The sequence below is a fragment of the Haliotis rubra genome, unplaced genomic scaffold, assembly GCF_003918875.1.
Source record: "Haliotis rubra isolate DU_JTF1 unplaced genomic scaffold, ASM391887v1 Scf464, whole genome shotgun sequence".
In the NCBI taxonomy this organism is placed as follows: domain Eukaryota; kingdom Metazoa; phylum Mollusca; class Gastropoda; order Lepetellida; family Haliotidae; genus Haliotis; species Haliotis rubra.
This window is the reverse complement of record NW_025767151.1, coordinates 554,608-577,579: the sequence shown is the minus strand read 5'-3', so window position 1 is coordinate 577,579 and position 22,972 is coordinate 554,608. Positions and strand designations below refer to the sequence as shown.

The 22,972-nt window shown below is 40.4% G+C and overlaps 1 protein-coding gene across 1 annotated transcript; it reads left to right on the top strand.

Annotated features, from left to right (window-relative positions):
• Positions 1 to 4,928: 4,928 nt before the first annotated feature.
• Positions 4,929 to 22,919, top strand: LOC124290393. Its single transcript, XM_046727098.1, has 9 exons — positions 4,929 to 5,011; positions 8,292 to 8,450; positions 8,624 to 8,856; positions 15,926 to 16,061; positions 17,124 to 17,129; positions 19,042 to 19,882; positions 19,993 to 20,291; positions 21,175 to 21,373; positions 21,420 to 22,919. The coding sequence occupies exons 2-9, from the start codon at positions 8,339 to 8,341 to the stop codon at positions 22,462 to 22,464; spliced, it is 2,871 nt and encodes a 956-aa protein (XP_046583054.1). The 5' UTR covers positions 4,929 to 5,011; positions 8,292 to 8,338; the 3' UTR covers positions 22,465 to 22,919.
• Positions 22,920 to 22,972: the final 53 nt, after the last annotated feature.

Genomic DNA, 22,972 nt, shown 5'->3' with positions numbered 1-22,972 from the left:
CAAGGAACCATCTCTTTCAGTTCTGGCACAAAGTCAAACATGACTCTTACACAATCTACCAGCTTTTCCCACTGATCTATGGACAACGGACTACATTTGTTGGTAGGTATCACTCTACCACTATTCTGGTCATTCTCCCACTGTCGCACGCCAATACCATTGTCGTTCCAGGAAGCGTACCTGCTCCCTCCAACATGGACGTGTGAGTACCTTCCCTGCTGTTTAGGTGCACATGAACACTGGACACTTCCATCCAATGTTTCAAACTCAGGACAATACCTTGTTTTGCAGGGTAGGACTGGCCGTTCGGGTATAGTCGTACTTCCTAACATGAATTTCTAGTTCTCCCTTCCATGTCTTGGCGGTGACATAGACATCATCCCCTAGATGTAAATGACATTTCGGATTTTGAAGTTTTACCAGGGCCTCTTTATCACAACTGAGAATATCACATATGTCCAATATCTTCGAGGTAAACAGCAAACAGAACCAGTAGAGTTAAAACCCGTGCGTTCTCTCTGGCGATTAAGCTGTGAATGAATTTCCAAACACTGTTTGGGGACCTTATATTGCCTACCTTCTAAAGGGTCAGCTTTCACGGCTTGGTATAACTTCTTGTGTCAGCACAACTGCTAGGATGTTTGGGATCATAATAAATCTCGTTTAGATAGTCTTCACAAGGTGCCATCTCAACATTCACATGCATCATGCTATTTATACATATATAAAAGCCAAGCCGAAAATACAATACAAAGTTCATACAAAAGATATCAAAGTCAATATTTACAACAATAACCTTCAGAATGAGCCATGACGTCATAAAACAAAATGGCGAATTTTCTGCTCAAACACACAAACAAACACACACACACACACACACACACCACCACCACCCCATCCCCCACTCACAACAGCTGAGTGCGGAGTTAAACATAAAATAAGCAAACGTCTGGCTTTCCTCCAGCATCAAGTTGACGTGCCGTGATACCACTAGAAACTGCTCAGGCCCCAACTCAGTCAAATCAAGTGGCTTCTTACCATACATCATATATATATATGGCATTGTACCTTGCATAAAATTTGTTACTCTACCCCTGTAACATGAAGTATTATTGTGAATATATAGCTCCTTTTCAGCTGTATAGCACACATAAAGTGCATGTTCATGGATGTGAATATATTTATGGGTATATTTCTTACGTATCTGAAAACAGCAAATCTCATTAAAATCAGATCTCGGTGCACCATACCGTTACATAGAGCGCATAGCGAACTGTGATACCTGATTTTAATGAGATTTATATGTAGCTTGTGGTGAGCCATTTTGTGCGAATGATGCGTTAATTGGATATATTCATATTTAAAAAAATAATAACCGCTCGTTCGATGTCATATCCTGTGTTTCAGCATGCTTGCGTAAACATCGACAACAATTTTTTTAAGTTCTGTTCTTAAAATATTTCTGGGAGAGGAAGGTCACCATATAAATAGTCCTTGAACAACATATACAATTAAAGAGAGAAGGGGATAATCAAAAAGGTGTCCCAAGTATTGATAGTTTACATATTTAATATACCCGTAAAACTAAACTCACTCACCACATATTTAATGAAATCAGTAGTGTAACAATGTGACAGGGTAATGTGACTAAGATTTGCATTAGTCGCTGAACGTCAGATGACCTTAGATGTTGTCAGATGATTGGCCACAGCGCCCCACCGTCCACCACGTCATTTACCATCAATGTCGCGTGAACCCGACTCTATTCTCAAGACAATCATTCTATCCCATTCTTCCTGCAGGGTAGCGCCATGGTCGATAGGTAACAATTCTGGATTGAGTGCTGGGTAGGGTGGTTATATTCTCCTGTTGGAGGTACTCGGTGACAATACAAGCCCTGTGTGCTCTTGTGATCCTGAAACACAAGACGACGTCGACGTCGGCGCCCAGCTGGCACCACGTTTGCCTCCGTGTTGTCACTGTAGTACTTCCCAGACACGACCGTCAGTGGTCCCAACCTACACCTTTACTTAGCAACTCATAGAAGCAACTCTTCTAACATTAACTGCAAGAAAACGCTCATTCCGTCGTCGCCACATTCTGTTGCACCTGTCGAGGAAGTCCAAAGTAAACATTGATTCATCCGAAAACATAACGTTTGCAGGCCCTATATGCGCAACCCTAGTCCACTCACTCTAACGCCTGTGGCTCTGTGAAGACCATCTCCAGTTTGAGAGGCACGTACGTTGACCACGATTTCATAACAAAGACGTTCTTATCAAACGGTCTTGATCGACGTCTGTCTACAACGTTATTTGTCTGTCGATATCATGATCTTAATCTGCTTACTACTGACTGTCAAACGTGAAGAGCTCCTGCCACAATAATCTGTCTTGTTCCAACTCCCCATAGGCGGATCTAGGGGTGGGGTGTGGGTGTGTGTGTGTGTGCGTGCGCACCCCCTTTTGTGCTGAAAGTTTGTTAAATGACCATTGAAACTCGGGTGAAAATGAAGTGTGCACCCCCCTTTCTCAAAAAGCTGTATCCGCCCCTGCTCCCATCATGCCAACTGCACGTAGTCGTTCCTGACGTGACGGACGCCGCATGTAAAAACACGGAAAGAGTTCCTTCCGTTCCCCCAACCCTAAGCCTAACTCTAAACCTAACCCTAAACCTAATCCTAACTTAAATTTTTGACTTTTAGTCATTTTGTGAGTACTCTAGTAATTGTTGTGTTAAGTTTTGTTAATAATTTTAGTATATTTATAAATATTATTTGGGATGAGGGAACGGGAGGAACTCTCACCCCAAAAAACGTTTAACTGAGTTTAAAACAATATCGGAACAATTTTCTGTCCGTTTCACTGTAAATTTCGAATTTTACCATGACTATGCTCACGTGCACATCATGAAAAACTCTTGCTCGAAATTTATAACCTGTTGTAAGTAGAAAAATCATTTTTGTTTCCAAACAATATCCCGCCAAAATGGAATATTTGCCTGGTGGAACCTGGTGTCATGCGTCGTGCTGTTATATTCACTATCTAAGCATACTTTAGTTTGCCGGGTTAGTATGAATACACAGTGCCATTTACCCTTATCAGAGAGGTACCCGATGTTCTTGGTCTAGACTACCAGATGTCCGACTTCCATTCGTGAGGTAGCCGCGCTGTCTTAGTGGGTAAGATTGCTGACTTTATGTGCTGGCGAGTAGGTGCACTCTGAGAGTGTGGGTTCGAATCCCGGATGAGACTCAACCTAGCTCTATAGTCTGTTTGCGGTGAAAACGTACCGATGAATTTCACTTTAAACAAAAAAGTAAATCAAATAAAGTGAAATTAAGATTGCAAATCCTCATAATTTGAAAATTTAAATCTCAGAATTGTATTCAACTTAGGATGAAAGTTGTTTAACAAATGATCATAGTTTCAAATCGGTATTATTGGTTTGTATTACAAGGGGGTATGCACATAAAATGAAACACCGAGATCAAGTAGGGTTGGTCTAAAGTAACGCTCATCACGTACCGCACGTGCATTTGTGTCACTGTTCCAACTACTGCGCTTACCCCCTTGTAATACAAACCAATATACGCTATTTGAAACTATGATTGTTTGTTAAACAACTTTTTTCATAAGTTGAAAATAAAAATCTATGATTTAAATGTTCAATTGGTAGGGTAGAATCATGAGGATTCGCAATCTTAATATCACTTTATTCGATTTACATTTTTGTTTAAAGTGCAATTCACCGGTAGGTTTTCACTGCAAACAGACTATGGCATCTGTATACTTTACTGATATAGCATTATCCAAAATAAACCTTATATGGCCGTCTCAGTATATGATTTTATCCGATTTTCTTTATACATAAACTTCACAATGGCAGAGTTTTCCCTGGTGTTTGCATCTGCATCGTGTCAGAACTAGTAAATGTAAAGTTGAATGTGTAACATTGAAAAACCCAAAACATTCAACGATTTGTAAAAGACGCGTGTACATCCGCATACCTTCCCTAGCTGGACTTCCGTGGAGCCCTGAGTGTTTTAGAAGATTCGGAAAACAAAAACAATAGTCATGTACATGCCTTTGTCTTGATACAAGTACTTATGATGTTCATGTCGTGGATTAAACATAATTCTCTTCTCCTAGCCTATTTAACAAGGAACTGGTGTACAACTGAAAACCCACACAGATGTTCACACAATCTCCATAACTCAGCGAATGAATGCTGTGTCATGCCGCATTCAACAACGTCACAGCTACGTCACATAGATTAATTAATACTTGGGACGTGTCAGAAGATCACACTAACCCCTCCGGAAAATACAAGCAAGCAATCAACTTAAACTCAAATAAACAATTCTTTCCTAATCATTATTTCTAAGCGATAATTTCTTTATTTTATTTATAATAATATTAGCTATATATTATCGTTAATAGAAAAACTGTTACTCGTAATGCCGTTTGTGTCGCTGTACGAGTTATAGCCCAATCACTCTTGTTTACATTTTTGTATACTTTATGTGCGTCTTTTCTCCTGCTTTGGTATCACCCAAAGAGCTCATCGAACCATGTCCTGTTCCCACGGAACGGAAAGGGGGACTCCCCAGTAAGGTGAAATTTCAACAATGACCGCAGCAGTTATCTCCCTTCTACTGAAACCTTCGAAGTGTTTGACAATGTGACACGAGGCCTACTGTCACGCGTAGATTATTCACGTCCAGGTATGCAAGGCTGTACCAATTCAACATACTTGTTCCATTTGTTTTGATTAATAAATGAAGAACGTATTAAATTATAAGAATTGCAATAACTTTATACATCTAATGTATGTAAAAGAGTAATAGTAAATTTGACTGGTTCATGCTCTTGCAATGTTTTCAGTAAATATTTCGGCACACCTGTATTTCTCGGTTAGTATTGCCTTTACAGGTAGGCGACAGATATCGGACAACAAAATGGCGTCCTTATGGAAATAGGCCACTACAATGGACGCGACATAATGCAAGGTGAGTGTTTCGTAGATTGGATATTGGGTGGGGCAGTTATGCCATGGGGTGGGGACACACTCTACCGTCACTTTCCTGTCAACGTACCTGGTCTGCTCGTGGCATTATGTACCTGAATAATAATAAGCAAGAGACTTATGCCGTAACGGGTCATAGACATAACACAAGAGTGACACAACTTCCTCAAATGTTTGACTTTTAGTTCATATGAATTTTAGATAATTAAAAACATAGACAATAGGCGCCTCACCTGTTTTTTTATTGTAAATTTACTGATCCATTGTTTTGTGTAATACACGTGAAATGTTTGTGGTTTGTTTGAATGTGCACGGTATGAGTAATCGACACACGTTTGGAATGTGAAGATACATTCCCTAGGTCCCTAGTTGATACATCAGACCAGGAGGAAACGGTAAACCACTGCAGTTATTATAAACATAAAAGCTGGGATCAAAGTGGTTTCGTTCAAGACACTGAGTGAGGTATTGCCATTGGTAGGACCAATCAAGGAAGTGTTATTGATACATGTATTTAGGCTACAAATATAGTGATTTTATAAGCTCTTTAAATAACATCCTAATTAGTGAGAAACAGTCTTTGAATTTTGTTTCAGCTGTTTTGGTGGTCCTGCAATTGTCTAGAAAGGTGTTTTGACCATGTAATGGTGTAATGTAAAGAGATATAGAGGAACAGAATATGGTTTCCACTTAATAAGACTTGGAACTTTTTTGTGAAGAAACCACAACCGTTTCACATGGTGGATTCTTTATGATAATGAGTGAGTGAGTGATACTGATGATGAATATAGTCTTATTAAATCGCTTCCTCACTGACCATTGTAATGCATTTCCCTAAACATGGATGAAGAATATGGATACAAGAACAAATGGATGCTAGACATGCTTAATACCCATACATGGATAATACCCATACATGGACTCTGGATATTTGTCTAGATACCATCTAGAGAAATGATATATTCCATCCAGGGATGGATACCATCCAGATAATTGATGGTTACCACACAGACAATTGCTAGATACCATGCAGACAGTTGGTGGATACCACCTGGACAATTGGTGGATACCATACCGTCAAATGAGGGATACCACTCAGACAATTGGTGAATACCATGCAGGCTATTGGTAGATACCACACAGTCACATGAGGGATACCACACAGACAATTGGTGGATACCATGCAGGCTATTGGTGGATACCGCACAGTCACATGATGGATACCACACAGTCAAATGATGGATACCACACAGACAAATGATGGATACCACACAGTCACATGATGGATACCACACAGTCAATTGGTGGATACCACACAGTCACATGATGGATACCACACAGACAAATGATGGATACCACACAGACACATGATGGATACCACACAGACAATTGGTGGATACCACACAGTCACATGATGGATACCACACAGTCAAATGATGGATACCACACAGACAAATGATGGATACCACACAGATCACATGATGGATACCACACAGTCAATTGGTGGATACCACACAGTCACATGATGGATACCACACAGACAAATGATGGATACCACACAGTCAAATGATGGATACCACACAGACAATTGGTGGATACCACACAGACAATTGGTGGATACCACACAGTCACATGATGGATACCACACAATTGGTCAATATGACACATACCACACTGACAAATGGTGGGATACCACACACAAACAATACCACACAGACAATTGGTGGATACCACACAGTCATTTGGTGGATACCACACAGAAAAATGATAGATACCACACAGTCAAATGAGGGATACCACACTGACAAAAGGTGGATACCACACATACATTTGGTGGATACCACACAGTCAATGGTGGATGGTCAAATGGTGGATACCACACAGTCAATTGATGGATACCACACAGTCAATTGGTGGATACCACACAGTCAATTGGTGGATACCACACAGTCAATTGGTGGATACCACACAGTCAATTGGTGGATACCACACAGTCAATTGGTGGATACCACACAGTCAATTGGTGGATACCAATGGTGGATACCACACAGTCAATTGGTGGATACCACACAGTCAATTGGTGGATACCACACAGACAATTGGTGGATACCACACAGACAATTGGTGGATACCACACAGAGTCAATTGGTGGATACCACACAGACAAATGATGGATACCACACAGACAATTGGTGGATACCACACAGTCAATTGGTGGATACCACACAGTCAATTGGTGGATACCACACAGTCAATTGGTGGATACCACACAGTCAATTGGTGGATACCACACAGTCAGATGATGAATACCACACAGACAATTGGTGGATACCACACAGACAAATGGTGGATACCACACAGACAAATGATGGATACCACACAGACAAATGGTGGATACCATCCAGACAAATGGTGGATACCACCCAGACAGATAAGGGATACCACACAGAGAATTGGTTGATACCATCCAGACAAATGATAGATACCACTCAGACAATTGGTGGATACCACACAGACAGATAAGGGATACCACTCGGACAATTTGGTGGATACCTTACGGACAAATGGTGGATACAATCCAGACAAATGACCCTGAACTAAGTACACAACATTTGGTATTGTTACATATAAAAGTGGTGAAAGGTTAGGTTGAGCAGTTTGATTCAGTATGTCATCATATTTCTATCCACATTGACAGTGTTAACCATGAGCGTTGACAGTTTCCTGAGTCAAGGGAGGTAACTGTAAATATTCAGTTTCAAGTTTTGATTAACTGTGGAGTATATGGCTCAACTAGAGTAAGAAAAACAATATTCGAGTCATAAAGAACATGGCGACTGACAGTGCAGTATTTGCACATTATGTGTCACTGTCAACTTGATATTTTCAAAATATTTTCATGTTTTCAATCAAGGTGTTCAAATAACTTTATCAACTTCATGACCCTTTTACTATGATAAAGATCTTGATCATTGATAAAATTGTCCTGACTGATCTGCATCATTTATTTGAAGCAAATGTAAGTAAGTTTAAAGGTAGAATCTGATTGGTCAATTTGTGGAATGTAAAGAGGGACATAACTCACAACAGCCATTGGTGGCGCTTATTAACAATCAACAATGAAAGTCCAGTGTAGCTTGACAAGGGTTTTGATGTCAGTTATCTCCCTTGCCTCAGAAGGATGCAGTGTTTAATGCACTGACAATGTTGACATTTGTTAATACTATTTTCTGAAAATTCTTTTTCGTCCCTTATCATTTCAGGTGTCCTCGAAATACTGAGATAATCTGGAGACTAGTATGCGACTGAGATGTGGTATTTGTCGTTGAATGTTGATGAGGCAAGATACAAAATGACTGCAACACTATTACTGCTGTTGATGTTCCTGGAGGCTGCTCAAGCCAGCTCAGCCAGAAGTTCATGTGAGTCACGTTGGACTTCAAACTTATGAAGTATGAACCTGGTGATTTGTAAAGTGTGTGTATTAATTCTTCAATGGCAAACAAATGATTACTCTTTTATTATCTGATAAAATATAGGCTAAAACAATTGTTCTATGGAGTGTGGCACCTGATTGTTGGCTGTCTTGTTTTAGATACCATGGACAAGTCAGCTGACTGCAGCTTTGCTGGCTTCCTGGACGTAGAAACTGACACGACCGTGCAGATTATTGGTAAAACAAGCGGTGCCTCATCGTCCGTCATGGCGTGCACGCTACAGTTCCGGGTGGCGGATGACAGAGACCACTTTGATCTGAGTATTGGCAACTTCCAGATGGATGACTGTGATGTGGTTCTCTTCGTCAGTCTTGAGGGCACTTCAACTGGGGTGAGTCTACTGGACTACCATGCTGCAACTATGTATTGCAACAGTGTAACTACAATACACTGTAGTTATGTTGTAACAATATACTGCAACAGTGTAACTACAATACACTGTAGTTATGTTATAACAATATACACTGTAGTTATGTTATAACAATATACTGCAACAGTGTAACTACAATACACTGTAGTTATGTTATAACAATATACTGCAACAGTGTAACTACAATACACTGTAGTTATGTTATAACAATATACTGCAACAGTGTAACTACAATACACTGTAGTTATGTTATAACAATATACTGCAACAGTGTAACTACAATACACTGTAGTTATGTTATAACAATATACTGCAACAGTGTAACTACAATACACTGTAGTTATGTTATAACAATATACTGCAACAGTGTAACTACAATACACTGTAGTTATGTTATAACAATATACTGCAACAGTGTAACTACAATACACTGTAGTTATGTTATAACAATATACTGCAACAGTGTAACCACAATACACTGTAGTTATGTTATAACAATATACTGCAACAGTGTAACTACAATACACTGTAGTTATGTTATAACAATATACTGCAACAGTGTAACTACAATACACTGTAGTTATGTAATAACAAAATACTGCAACAGTGTAACCACAATACACTGTAGTTATGTTATAACAATATACTGCAACAGTGTAACCACAATACACTGTAGTTATGTTATAACAATATACTGCAACAGTGTAACTACAATACACTGTAGTTATGTTATAACAATATACTGCAACAGTGTAACTACAATACACTGTAGTTATGTTATAACAATATACTGCAACAGTGTAACTACAATACACTGTAGTTATGTTATAACAATATACTACAACAGTGTAACTACAATACACTGTAGTTATGTTATAACAATATACTGCAACAGTGTAACTACAATACACTGTAGTTATGTTTTAACAATATGCTGCAGCAGTGTAACCACAATACACTGTAGTTATGTTATAACAATATACTAACCAGTGTAACTACAATACACTGTAGTTATGTTATAACAATATACTGCAACAGTGTAACTACAATACACTGTAGTTATGTTATAACAATATACTGCAACAGTGTAACTACAATACACTGTAGTGATGTTATAACAATATACTGCAACAGTGTAACTACAATACACTGTAGTGATGTTATAACAATATACTGCAACAGTGTAACCACAATACACTGTAGTTATGTTATAACAATATACTGCAACAGTGTAACTACAATACACTGTAGTGATGTTATAACAATATACTGCAACAGTGTAACTACAATACACTGTAGTTATGTTATAACAATATACTGCAACAGTGTAACTACAATACACTGTAGTTATGTTATAACAATATACTGCAACAGTGTAACTACAATACACTGTAGTGATGTTATAACAATATACTGCAACAGTGTAACTACAATACACTGTAGTGATGTTATAACAATATACTGCAACAGTGTAACTACAATACACTGTAGTGATGTTATAACAATATACTGCAACAGTGTAACTACAATACACTGTAGTTATGTTATAACAATATACTGCAACAGTGTAACTACAATACACTGTAGTTATGTTATAACAATATACTGCAACAGTGTAACTACAATACACTGTAGTTATGTTATAACAATATACTGCAACAGTGTAACTACAATACACTGTAGTTATGTTATAACAATATACTGCAACAGTGTAACTACAATACACTGTAGTTATGTTATAACAATATACTGCAACAGTGTAACTACAATACACTGTGGTTATGTATAACAATATACTGCAACAGTGTAACTACAATACACTGTAGTTATGTTATAACAATATACTGCAACAGTGTAACCACAATACACTGTAGTTATGTTATAACAATATACTGCAACAGTGTAACCACAATACACTGTAGTTATGTTATAACAATATACTGCAACAGTGTAACTACAATACACTGTAGTTATGTTGTAACAATATACTGCAACAGTGTAACCACAATACACTGTAGCTATTTTACCACAAAATGCTGCAACTATGTTAAAAAAATGTACTGCAACGTTTTTGCCACAAAACATTGCAGCTGTTACCACATGTATTTCAGCCATGTTACCGCTAAATACTTCAACTATATTCCACTTATATTGCCGTGACAATGTACTGTAGCTATGCTACCAAAACATACTGTAACTATGTTTCCACAATATACTGCAAGTACACCGTAATACTATACTTCAACTATAATGACATACAATATAATCAGACAATGGATAGCGTTCTTGGCACGATAAAGCCATACAATATACTGTAGCTATATTACAGGAATATACTGCTGCTGTGTTACCTTATTATCTTGCAGCTATGTTGGTACAATATACTGTAGCTATATTACAGGAATATACTGCTGCTGTGTTACCTTATTATCTTGCAGCTATGTTGGTACAATATACTGTAGCTTTATTGCAAACATAAGAATACATGTATTTATCTTTTTCTTACCACCCGTGAAGGTCCGGGTTAGAATATTGATCTTCAGTAACCCATGCTTGTCGTAAGAGGCGACTAACAGGATCGGATGGTCAGGCTCGCTGACTTGGTTGACACATGTCATCGGTTCCCAATAGCGCAGATCGATGCTCATGCTGTTGATCACTGGATTGTCTGGTCCAGACTCGATTATTTACAGACTGCGCCATATAGCTGGAATATTGCTGAGTGCGGCGTAAAACTAAACTCACTCACTTTATATCAAGGAAAAGGGCACTGACACCTCTGATGACTGTTACAGTTGCCTTGTTATTTAGTGTTACTTGATGCGTGGTGAGCTAGCCTAATGGTTAAAGTGATATTGCTGGAATATTGGTTAAAGTGATCGCTCGTCACGCTGAGTGCGGCGTAAAACTAAATTCACTCACTCACTCACTCATTGGACTGAAATGACATACACTGAATACTCTGCAAGTCATCAGCAAGTCATCACATACCGTTGGATACTGACTGAGGTCTGGCAACAAAGAGTCCTGTTTTGGTAGACTGCAGCACTCCAGTGATCCTGAAAGACAGTTCAGGAGGAGGTACAGATGGATGCTTACTTTAGTAGACATTCCTCGTACATATCTCGCCGTATAGTTCAGGAGGAGGTACAGATGGATACTTACTTTCGTAGACATTCCTCGTACATATCTCGCACCGTATATAGTTCTGGAGGAGGTACAGATGGATACTTACTTTCGTAGACATTCCTCGTACATATCTCGCCGTATAGTTCAGGAGGAGGTACAGATGGATACTTACTTTCGTAGACATTCCTCGTACATATCTCGCCGTATAGTTCAGGAGGAGGTACAGATGGATACTTACTTTCGTAGACATTCCTCGTACATATCTCGCCGTATAGTTCAGGAGGAGGTACAGATGGATACTTACTTTCGTAGACATTCCTCGTACATATCTCGCCGTATAGTTCAGGAGGAGGTACAGATGGATACTTACTTTTCGTAGACATTCCTCGTACATATCTCGCCGTATAGTTCAGGAGGAGGTACAGATGGATACTTACTTTCGTAGACATTCCTCGGATATCTCGCCCATATAGTTCAGGAGGAGGTACAGATGGATACTTACTTTTCGTGGACATTCCTCATTACTCATTCAGGAGGAGGTACAGATGGACACTTTCGTGACATTCCTCTCGCACATATCTCACGCCATTATAGTTCAGGAGGAGGTACAGATGGATACTTACTTTTCGTAGACATTCCTCGTACATATCTATCTCGCCATTATAGTTCAGGAGGAGGTACAGATGGATACTTACTTTTCGTAGACATTCCTCATTACATATCTGCGCCCGTATAGTTCAGGAGGAGGTACAGATGGATACTTACTTTAAATAGACATTCCTCATTACATATATCTCCCCATATAGTTCAGGAGGAGGTACAGATGGATACTTACTTTTCGTAGACATTCCTCGTACATCTCGCCCATTATAGTTCAGGAGGAGGTACAGATGGATACTTACTTTCGTAGACATTCCTCGTACATATCTCGCCGTATAGTTCAGGAGGAGGTACAGATGGATACTTACTTTCGTAGACATTCCTCGTACATATCTCGCCGTATAGTTCAGGAGGAGGTACAGATGGATACTTACTTTCGTAGACATTCCTCGTACATATCTCGCCGTATAGTTCAGGAGGAGGTACAGATGGATACTTACTTTCGTAGACATTCCTCGTACATATCTCGCCGTATAGTTCAGGAGGAGGTACAGATGGATACTTACTTTCGTAGACATTCCTCGTACATATCTCGCCGTATAGTTCAGGAGGAGGTACAGATGGATACTTACTTTCGTAGACATTCCTCGTACATATCTCGCCGTATAGTTCAGGAGGAGGTACAGATGGATACTTACTTTCGTAGACATTCCTCGTACATATCTCGCCGTATAGTTCAGGAGGAGGTACAGATACAGATGGATACTTACTTTGTAGACATTCCTCTGACATATCTTCGCCCATTATAGTTCAGGAGGAGGTACAGATGGATACTTACTTTTACGTAGACATTCCTCATACACATATCTACGCCGTATAGTTCAGGAGGAGGTACAGATGGATACTTACTTTCGTGGTAGACATTCCTCGTACATATCTCGCCCGTATATAGTTCAGGAGGAGGTACAGATGGATACTTACTTTTCGTGGACATTCCTCGTACATATCTCGCCATTATAGTTCAGGAGGAGGTACAGATGGATACTTACTTCATTCCTCGACATTCCTCCTCGCGCCATTATAGTTCATACAGATGGATACTTACTGTGAGACATTCCTCAGGAGGTTCAGGAGGAGGTACAGATGGATACTTACTTTCGTAGAGATTCATTCTCGTACATATCTCACCATTATAGTTCAGGAGGAGGTACAGATGGATACTTACTTTCTCGTGAGACATTCCTCGTACATATCTCGCCGATATAGTTCAGGAGGAGGTACAGATGGATACTTACTTTCGTGGACATTCCTCATTACATATCTAAGCCCGTTATAGTTCAGGAGGAGGTACAGATGGATACTTACTTTTCGTGACATTCCTCGTTACATATCTCGCGCCCATTATAGTTCAGGAGGAGGTACAGATGGATACTTACTTTTCGTAGACATTCCTCATTACATATCTCGCCCATTATAGTTCAGGAGGAGGTACATGGATACTTACTTCTCGTAGACATTCCTCATTACATATCGCCCATTATAGTTCAGGAGGAGGTACAGATGGATACTTACTTTTCGTAGACATTCCTCTACATTATCATCTCATAGTTCGAGACATTCCCTCGTACATATCTCGCCGTATAGTTCAGGAGGAGGTACAGATGGATACTTACTTTCGTAGACATTCCTCGTACATATCTCGCCGTATAGTTCAGGAGGAGGTACAGATGGATACTTACTTTCGTAGACGGATTACCGTTCAGGACATTCCTCATTCTCTCGCACATATCTCGCCAGTATAGTTCAGGGAGGTACAGGTACAGATGGATACTTACTGGATACTTTACGTGAGACATTCCTCGCATATATCTTCGCGATAGTTCAGGAGGAGGTACAGATGGATACTTACTGTAGACATTCCTCGATATATCTCATATAGTTCTGGAGGAGGTACAGATGGATACTTACTTTCGTGACATTCCTCGCATTTCCTCGTTATTCCTCGTACATATCTCGCCCACGATAGTTCAGGAGGAGGTACAGATGGATACTTACTTTCGAGACATTCCTCATTACATATCTCGCCATATAGTTCAGGAGGAGGTACAGATGGATACTTACTTTTCGTGAGACATTCCTCATTACATATCTGCCATTATAGTTCAGGAGGAGGTACAGATGGATACTTACTTTTCGTAGACATTCCTCATTACATATCTCACCAGATAGTTCAGGAGGAGGTACAGATGGATACTTACTTTCGTGAGACATTCCTCGCATTACATATCTCGCCCGTATAGTTCAGGAGGAGGTACAGATGGATACTTACTTTCGTGACATTCCTCATTACATATCTCGCCCGATAGTTCAGGAGGAGGTACAGATGGATACTTACTTTTCGTGGAGCATTCCTCGTTACATATCTCGCTCACCATTATAGTTCAGGAGGAGGTACAGATGGATACACTTCCTGCATTCATATCTCGCCATATAGTTCAGGAGGAGGTACAGATGGATACTTACTTTTCGTTCCTGTACATATCTCGCCCATTATAGTTCAGGAGGAGGTACAGATGGATACTTACTTTTCGTGAGACATTCCTCATTATATCTCGCCCATATAGTTCAGGAGGAGGTACAGATGGATACTTATAGTTCAGGAGGAGGTACAGATGGATACTTACTTTCGTTCAGGAGGAGGTACAGATGGATACTTACTTTCATTCCTCGCATATCTTCAGGAGGTGATATCTCACGAGGCCCGTAGTTCAGGGAGGAGGTACAGATGGATACTTACTTTCGTAGACATTCCTCGTACATATCTCGCCGTATAGTTCAGGAGGAGGTACAGATGGATACTTACTTTCGTAGACATTCCTTGTATATATCTCGCCGTTCTCACCGTATAGTTCTGGAGGAGGTACAGATGGATACTTACTTTCGTAGACATTCCTCGTACATATCTCGCCGTATAGTTCTTACCATATCTGGAAGGTTGCGGATTTGATCCCCGACCGCGTCATACCAAAAGACGTTAAAATATGGTACTTGTTGGTCCCTGCCTGGCGCTCGGCATGAATGGGTACAACAAGGACTGGTCGGCTCAGAGTCAGAATAATGTGTCTGAGTGGGGTATTCATGCTTCACTGTGGCGTTGTACCTCAGTCTTAAGTCTGGGCTAGTACAAGCAGCCACACATGCACACGCATTCACATCATCATATGAGAGAAATAATCTTAAGTGTGACGTTAAACCCCTTTGCACCTTCACCTGACCATATCTATCATTTCCCTCCATGAAGAGCTCCAGCTACACCTGTGGGACGCCACAGCCTGGTTCCATGATGTCATCAACAGGAAGAGCAACACTACGTCTGGAGCGGAGAAACATCAACAGCAACAACTATGCCTTCACACTGAACCTTAGAGCTTACAAACGTAAGTGATTTGAACTTTTTTCAGTGTTATTATGATAATGAGTGTGCCTGACACAGGGGTGGAAATAACCCATTGCCCGACGTCCGAGTCCAGTGTTTTTGTCTGTCTGGCAAGCAAATTTGTATATCACACTGTACCGGTGTCCAGTTGACTTTCGCATGTTAATTATGTTGTTTATTTAATAAATCAGCAAGAAAATGGTCGGTATAGTGGAAAAATTATCAGGGCAAGTGACTTTACAAGTGCCACTGTACCGGAGTACACTATCAATCTTAAAGTTATTTCCAACCCTGTGACACTATGTTGTATTTGTACGAGCTGATGACAGGTGTAGTGGGATAGCCTACTAGTTAAAGTGTTCGCTCCTCACGCTGAAGACCTGGGCTTGATTCCCCACATGGGTACAGTGTGTGAAGCCCATTTCTAGTGTCCCCTGCTGCGATATTGCTGGAATATTGCTAAAAGCAGTGCAAAACCATACTCACTCACTCACGCTGAAGACCCAGGTTTGAGTTTATGAAGCCCATTTCTAGTGTCCCACGTTGCGATTTTGCTGGAATATTGCTCAAAGCAGCGTAAAACTAAACTCACTCACTGCAATGATGACACAGTGTTATCAGTATTCATTTGTTTGTCATTTCTGGTGTCCCCCGCCATGATGTTGCTGGAATATTGCTAAAAGCGGCGTAAAACCAAACTCAGTCAGTCAGTCATTTGTTTGTAACAGACATAGCATGGTGCTTAGTGGTTAAAGCGGTCGCTTGTCATACTGAAGACCCGAGTTTCGATTCCCAACATGGGTACAATGTGTGAAGCCCATTTCTCGTTTGATATTGCTGGAATATTGCTAAAAGCGGCGTACAACTAAACTCACTCATGACATCAGTATAATATACCCAACATAATGGATAGATATTTTGATTTCGTCTGAACAGAGTTAGTGATGGACTGAGATACAGTGAGAACTGAAACCATAATGGCTGTTTATGAATTGTAATATCCTAATGCCTACTTTTATATCAGAACAAGGCCGTTTCTTAACCATATTATATGTTTTATTAGTTTCAGGTATGAAAACTGGTAATATTACAGAACATCCCTGTATTGTAGGAATTACTAGCAACAGTATAACTAGCAACGAGTTTACTGTTATTATTAATGATATTATTTTATGTTTGGTGACATTAAAGGGTTGTCATTTAAGCTGCATGCTGGTGCTGTGATTATGTTTGTGAAAATTCTTTGTTACGATGTTTTGCACGGAAATCTTTTCTCCTTTATGTTCAGACACACCTTGTTCATTTTAACCTGTTGTTTGTTTATTTTCTCTCACACAGAACTTCAATTCTTTTGTTGCGATGTTTTTTGCAGGGAAATCTCTCCTTTATGTTCAGACACGCCTTGACCATTTTCCCTTTTGTTTATTTGCTTTCTCTCACCCAGAACGACATTTCTTTTGTTGCGATGTTTTGCAAGGAAATCTCCTCTTCTTTATGTTCAGACATGCCTTGATCATTTTCCATTTAGTTTATTTGTTTTTTCTCACTCAGTATTTTATAGGGTGTTGGGTAGCTTAGTGGTAAAAGCCTTATCTGGAAGTAAATTTGTCTTAATGTTTCTTTGATTATAAGCACCATATAGCTGGAATATTGCTGAGTGCAGCGTTAAACAACAATCAATCAATCAGTTTTTGAATATACACATTGATATGGAGCCAGTTCAATGGTTCAATGCAGAATAAAAAACTAAATTCCTTAAGTTTGTACATATACCGCTAAAAACCGTAATGCTGAAAATTTTGAATTCCTTTTAAGGTTCAAATAACAGTGTCATGTTTCTGTGCAGTGAAAACATCAGATTTATCTTCTCACAGCATGTCTTGCGATTCATTTAGTGTACTAGTTCATGAAGCCATTGGTGCCAAGAACTAGTGTTCCAGAGTTACCTGCCGACATTGTCAGAGTAGAAATAGGATCATTGAACCAGGACTGAATTTTTGGCTTTTTTGAGTAATCAGGTAAATAGGAAAACTTGCAGGGCTATTAACACCCACCTTGAACTTACGGAATTTAAATTTGTATCACACATCAAACTTTTGAACTGGTCCCTCAGTAAAGACTTGTATTTTAACATCTTATTCTATTTTTATGGCTATCACTGGCCCAGAAGAGTAAAAATATCTTAAAAGCACTAAATTATGCAAACCAAGACAAAATAATTCTATTCTGATCATGTTAAGCTATTTCAGGTAAAGATTCCAAATCTGGCACTATCAAAAGGACATACTAGTTAAAACTGTTATGAACATTTTGCATTTTCATTTTGAAACCAAATAATCAGGAAGTGCACACTTACTATCTTCATATCCATGGAAGCAGCATCTATATTTGATAATTCGTTTCATTATGGTATGTTTATCAAATTTTTGTGTAATTTATGTTGTTTTTATTGTCAACAACTTCGTTATTACAATTACACAACATTTCAGGGCTACTTCTTGCACAAGGTAGATGGGTAGCTGAGTGGTTAAAGAGTTCGCCACATGGGTGCAATGTATAAAGCCCATTTCATGTGTCCTACCATTATGTTGTTGAAATATTGCTAAAAGGGGTGTTAAGCCATATTCACTCACTCATGCACTCACCATGTCTTGCCCCTTTATCTGGTGAATTCCTGGTGTCCTGCGCCATGATATTGCTGGAATATTGCTAAAAGCAGTGTAAAACTAAACTCACTCATTCACTCACTCACTCATCTGATGAATGAAGAGAAAGGAGGTTGCCCTGAAATGTCATTACGAAGAATAAAGAAGTTGTGATAAAAAAGTACTCTTATGTAATCTTCCAGCCTCCAAAAGCCAGTCAAAGACTTCATTTAAATGTTGTTGAAAGCATTTTCTGTTAAAGATAGTTAAATGTGTTGTACAGTTGGTCCTGTTCATTGATCTTTCAGTATTTTCATGTTCCTATTTCTGTTCCAGCTGAACAAGGCTACAATGAAAATGATTCCAGCCCTATGGCAGTGGGCATGGTGGTTGGAATTGTGGGTGGAATCGTTGTGTTCTTAGTCTTCCTTGCCATCCTCGTCGTGTGCTGTTACCGCCGCAAGCGTCAGATCGAGCGGGAAGAGGAGTACAAGCAGAATCTGGAAAACCATTCCAACACAACATATGGCTATGATAATGATGCCCGTAATGGAGACACCACATATAATGACACACCAGGTTCCAACAAGAAGCTGTTGCTCAGTGAAAATGACGAGTATATCAATAAACGTGGTTATAAAGATAACTATAAAGTGGATAATGAGGCTGACAGTTCCAATAGCTCTGGAGAACGAAAAGCTCCCCTCATTGAAAGTTATTCCACGAGCCCTAAGAAATCCATGTCATTTGATTATGATGATGTGCGAAAAGGAATGTGCCCAAGAAGGAGGAACCTGCTTCTGATGGACCTAAGTCTCCTATTCTTAGTGCACTGCACAGTAATGCTAAGTTCAGGGCAACTTTTGCAGCTACTGAAGCTGAAGCTGACGAGAGAGCTAAGAGGATTTCCTCGTACAGTTCTGGACAAGACTCTGTTACTGAGACATCTTCTGTTGATGAACCAGTTGCCACCAACTCCAGAACCAAAAACAATTCTAACAACACCCAGAAGAAGGGGATCCCACCGCCACCTCCTCTTCCCTTTGTGCCAAAGTCACCTGAACGTAAGCGTTCAGCATTTGCCAGCATCCGCCGAGCTCCCAGGCCGTCGTCATCTTCAGAGGAGATCCAGCAGATCGAACGTGGTGACCTTGATGACCGTGATATCAGGGTCATGAGAGATCGAGAAGACCCTCCTTCACCCAGTGAGGTTGTTGCTGTCAAGGTGTCTGACCCACACCGGACCAATCCGAAGCATGACACGCAGCATACGTTACGGCCCAACAGGGGCAAGAGTCCGAAGGAGAAGAGAAAACAGGGTGAAACTGGAGTGAAACATCCCAAATATGATGCTTATGATCAAGAGAGCCTGGCTCCGGAGTCAGAGAAGGGAAGAAGACCAGCAGGAGGATTCCAGAAAAATAGTGGTCTTCGAAAATCCTCCCGAAAATCTCCCAGGATTGGGCGGGCATCAAGGCCTTCAACAGGGTCTATCCTTGATGACAATGAATCAATTGGACGGCCAGAAACGCCAACCAGTCAGATCTCTCGCTTCAGGGATGATGACCTAGATTCCAATTATCAACGTGAGTGTTTTAATGACAGAAATATACTCATATCATAGATGTTATAAACTTAATCTTGCTAATTCAGTATCTCCCATTGTCTGATTTACTTGAGATGGGAACTGAAATACATGAGGACATTTATAACAGACGGAGCAATTGATTTGAGTTTTCATGGATTAATCTAGCATAACATTAATTGAGAAACTAGCAAAAAGGGTGTTCTTGATTGAAAGTATGTTTTTTTAACATTGTCTGTTTTTATTGAAAGACATTATTTGAAAGTTTTTGTTTACAAAACAATTTAATGAACACTTTTGTATATTTCGTCTCCTGCCTCATGGGAAGGTGGAATAGCCTAGTGGTTAGAACGTTGCCTCGTCACGCCAAAAACCCGGGTTTGATGCTCGATATGGGTAAAATGTGTGAAGCCCATTTCTAGTGTCCCCTGCAGTGATGTTGTTGGAATATTGCTTAAATCGGCATAAAACCATACTCACTCACTCACTCACTCTTGCCACTCATGGTCAGGATTATGACCAAACTGACAAACTGACATGGGATTGTCTCACTACAATATACGTAGTGAGATACTTTATCTTCAGTCTTTCATTATGGTGCAGGCTGCTTTCACTAAAGTGGCTGAGTAGTTAAAGTGTTTGCTTGTCATGCTTAAGGCTCAGGTTTGATTTCCCATAAGTATATATAAAACCCACTGCAGGTGTAATATTTGACTGGAATATTGCTAAAAGCAGCAAAATATCATATTCACTCCTAACTCTGTGTGATTTTCCTGCCACATCAAGGTGTAAAACATGCTCATTTTCCTCGCTCATTTACAAATGAAGTTACACGTTTCTTACACCCACCATATTCATGATGACGGTTTTCTATTTTGTTTCAGCACTGAAGCGATCAGCATCTCGACAGTCACTGTACGCCTCAAGGTCATCTTTGTATGGTCGTCGTGGGAGACGCGAAAGAAGTAGCTCCATTGGAGAGTCTGTCATGTCGTACATGCATGATGACATAGATGCCTACTCAGATGATGACTTTGATAGCCGCCGAGTGTCCAGAAAGGAGTCTCTGAGAAAGGGCTACAGGTCCCTTGGGGACCTTGAGTATGAATCACGGGAGATTTCTACACAGACATTACGTGAGACAGGTTCTCAGACGAGGAATGGTAAGGTTGTTGCTCCCAAGAAAGGAACTGCTAGGAAGGCTGCAGCCCGGAAACAAAGTACTTCCTCTACAGCCTCCAAGAAACCCAGAGCCAAGAAGTCTGTTTCAAAGGATGAAGAAGAGAAAGATGAACGCTCCGAACCTACCACCCCGAAAACAAAAACGAAATCAGCAGCTGATAAACCTAAACCTCAGCCTAAACCTAAACCCGCTCCAAGGAAAAGCGCTAAGTGCTAAAAATCAGCCTGACCGTGAGGCTGCCGGTGATCCCGTGTCTCACGCACAGACTGGCCAGCCAGAGACCCCAGCATTTACAGCAGCAAGTGGCATGCCTTACCCTGGCCAGATGGTCCCCGGGGGTCCAATGCCTTACCCAGGTCAGCCTCATTATATCCCACCAGGGGGGATGCCGATGATGCAGCCCTACCCCGGGGCCATGATGCCTGGGGGTCAGCCTGTCCCACCAGTGATGTATGCACCAGTTCCTAGGATGCCAGCAGCAGCAGCCCCTCCTCAACATCCTCCACAAGCTCCACCTGGCCAGCCAGGGAAGTCCGGCAAATCGAGCTGGGACATTTTGTGTGCTATAACTGACCACGAGAGGAATTCAGACAACACAGAATCGGCGTCGGTCACTGGTTCTGTGTTCAGCCATCAGCAGCCACAACAACCAAATCCATATTCCGGAGTTCAGTATCCACCTGGGGGTGTTCAGTATCCACCCGGAGGAGTTCAGTACGTCCCCCAAGGCTATGCCCCACCTGGGACCTACATGCCCCAACCTTACATGCAGCCTCCAGGTGCTGTGTCAGACTATGGCAGTGTGGTTGGAAGTGGCCAGTACCCCCACTCTGCAGCCTCCTCCAGCAGCTCTGACTCTGGGGGAAAGATCAAGTTTGTCCCACCACCAGACAAATCCTTCCCCAGACAGGCATCATGGGAAGTGCTTAACGACATGGCGAAATCGGAAAAAAGTGGACCAAAGTCGAACAAGACTGAGAGTATAGTGTGATCAGGGATAACAATTTAATGATTTTATTTAATGATAATGATGATTGAAATGATCATTATTACATCCATGTTTAGATTCCTTGGATGTCTAATTCTCCTGGCTGATGATTCCCATTGGGATACAAGGACACCAGGTCATCATTTGAATCACATTGGACCACTTATATATTTTAACAGGTACACAAGTAGTTAGGTCATCTAAAGCACCACAATACAGCAAACTGAACCAGTGCCAGAATCAAAGGATATCATCGATCCTAGGTTTGTCAGTACCATACCTGAACTAAAGTTTCACTAAACCATTGAAATCTCCATCTTATTGGCATTCCTTCTAACTTAAGCTGACATATTGAAAACACAACTGAAGAACTCTTCAAAAGCAAAATAAGTTCAATTGTCCATTCCTTCACTTGACCCGATGAGTAACCATGGTTACATTAAACTTTTATACAGAGAGATACATTTCTTTATAAGCTTCCAACTTGGACTGAAACTTTGTGTGACTGTTC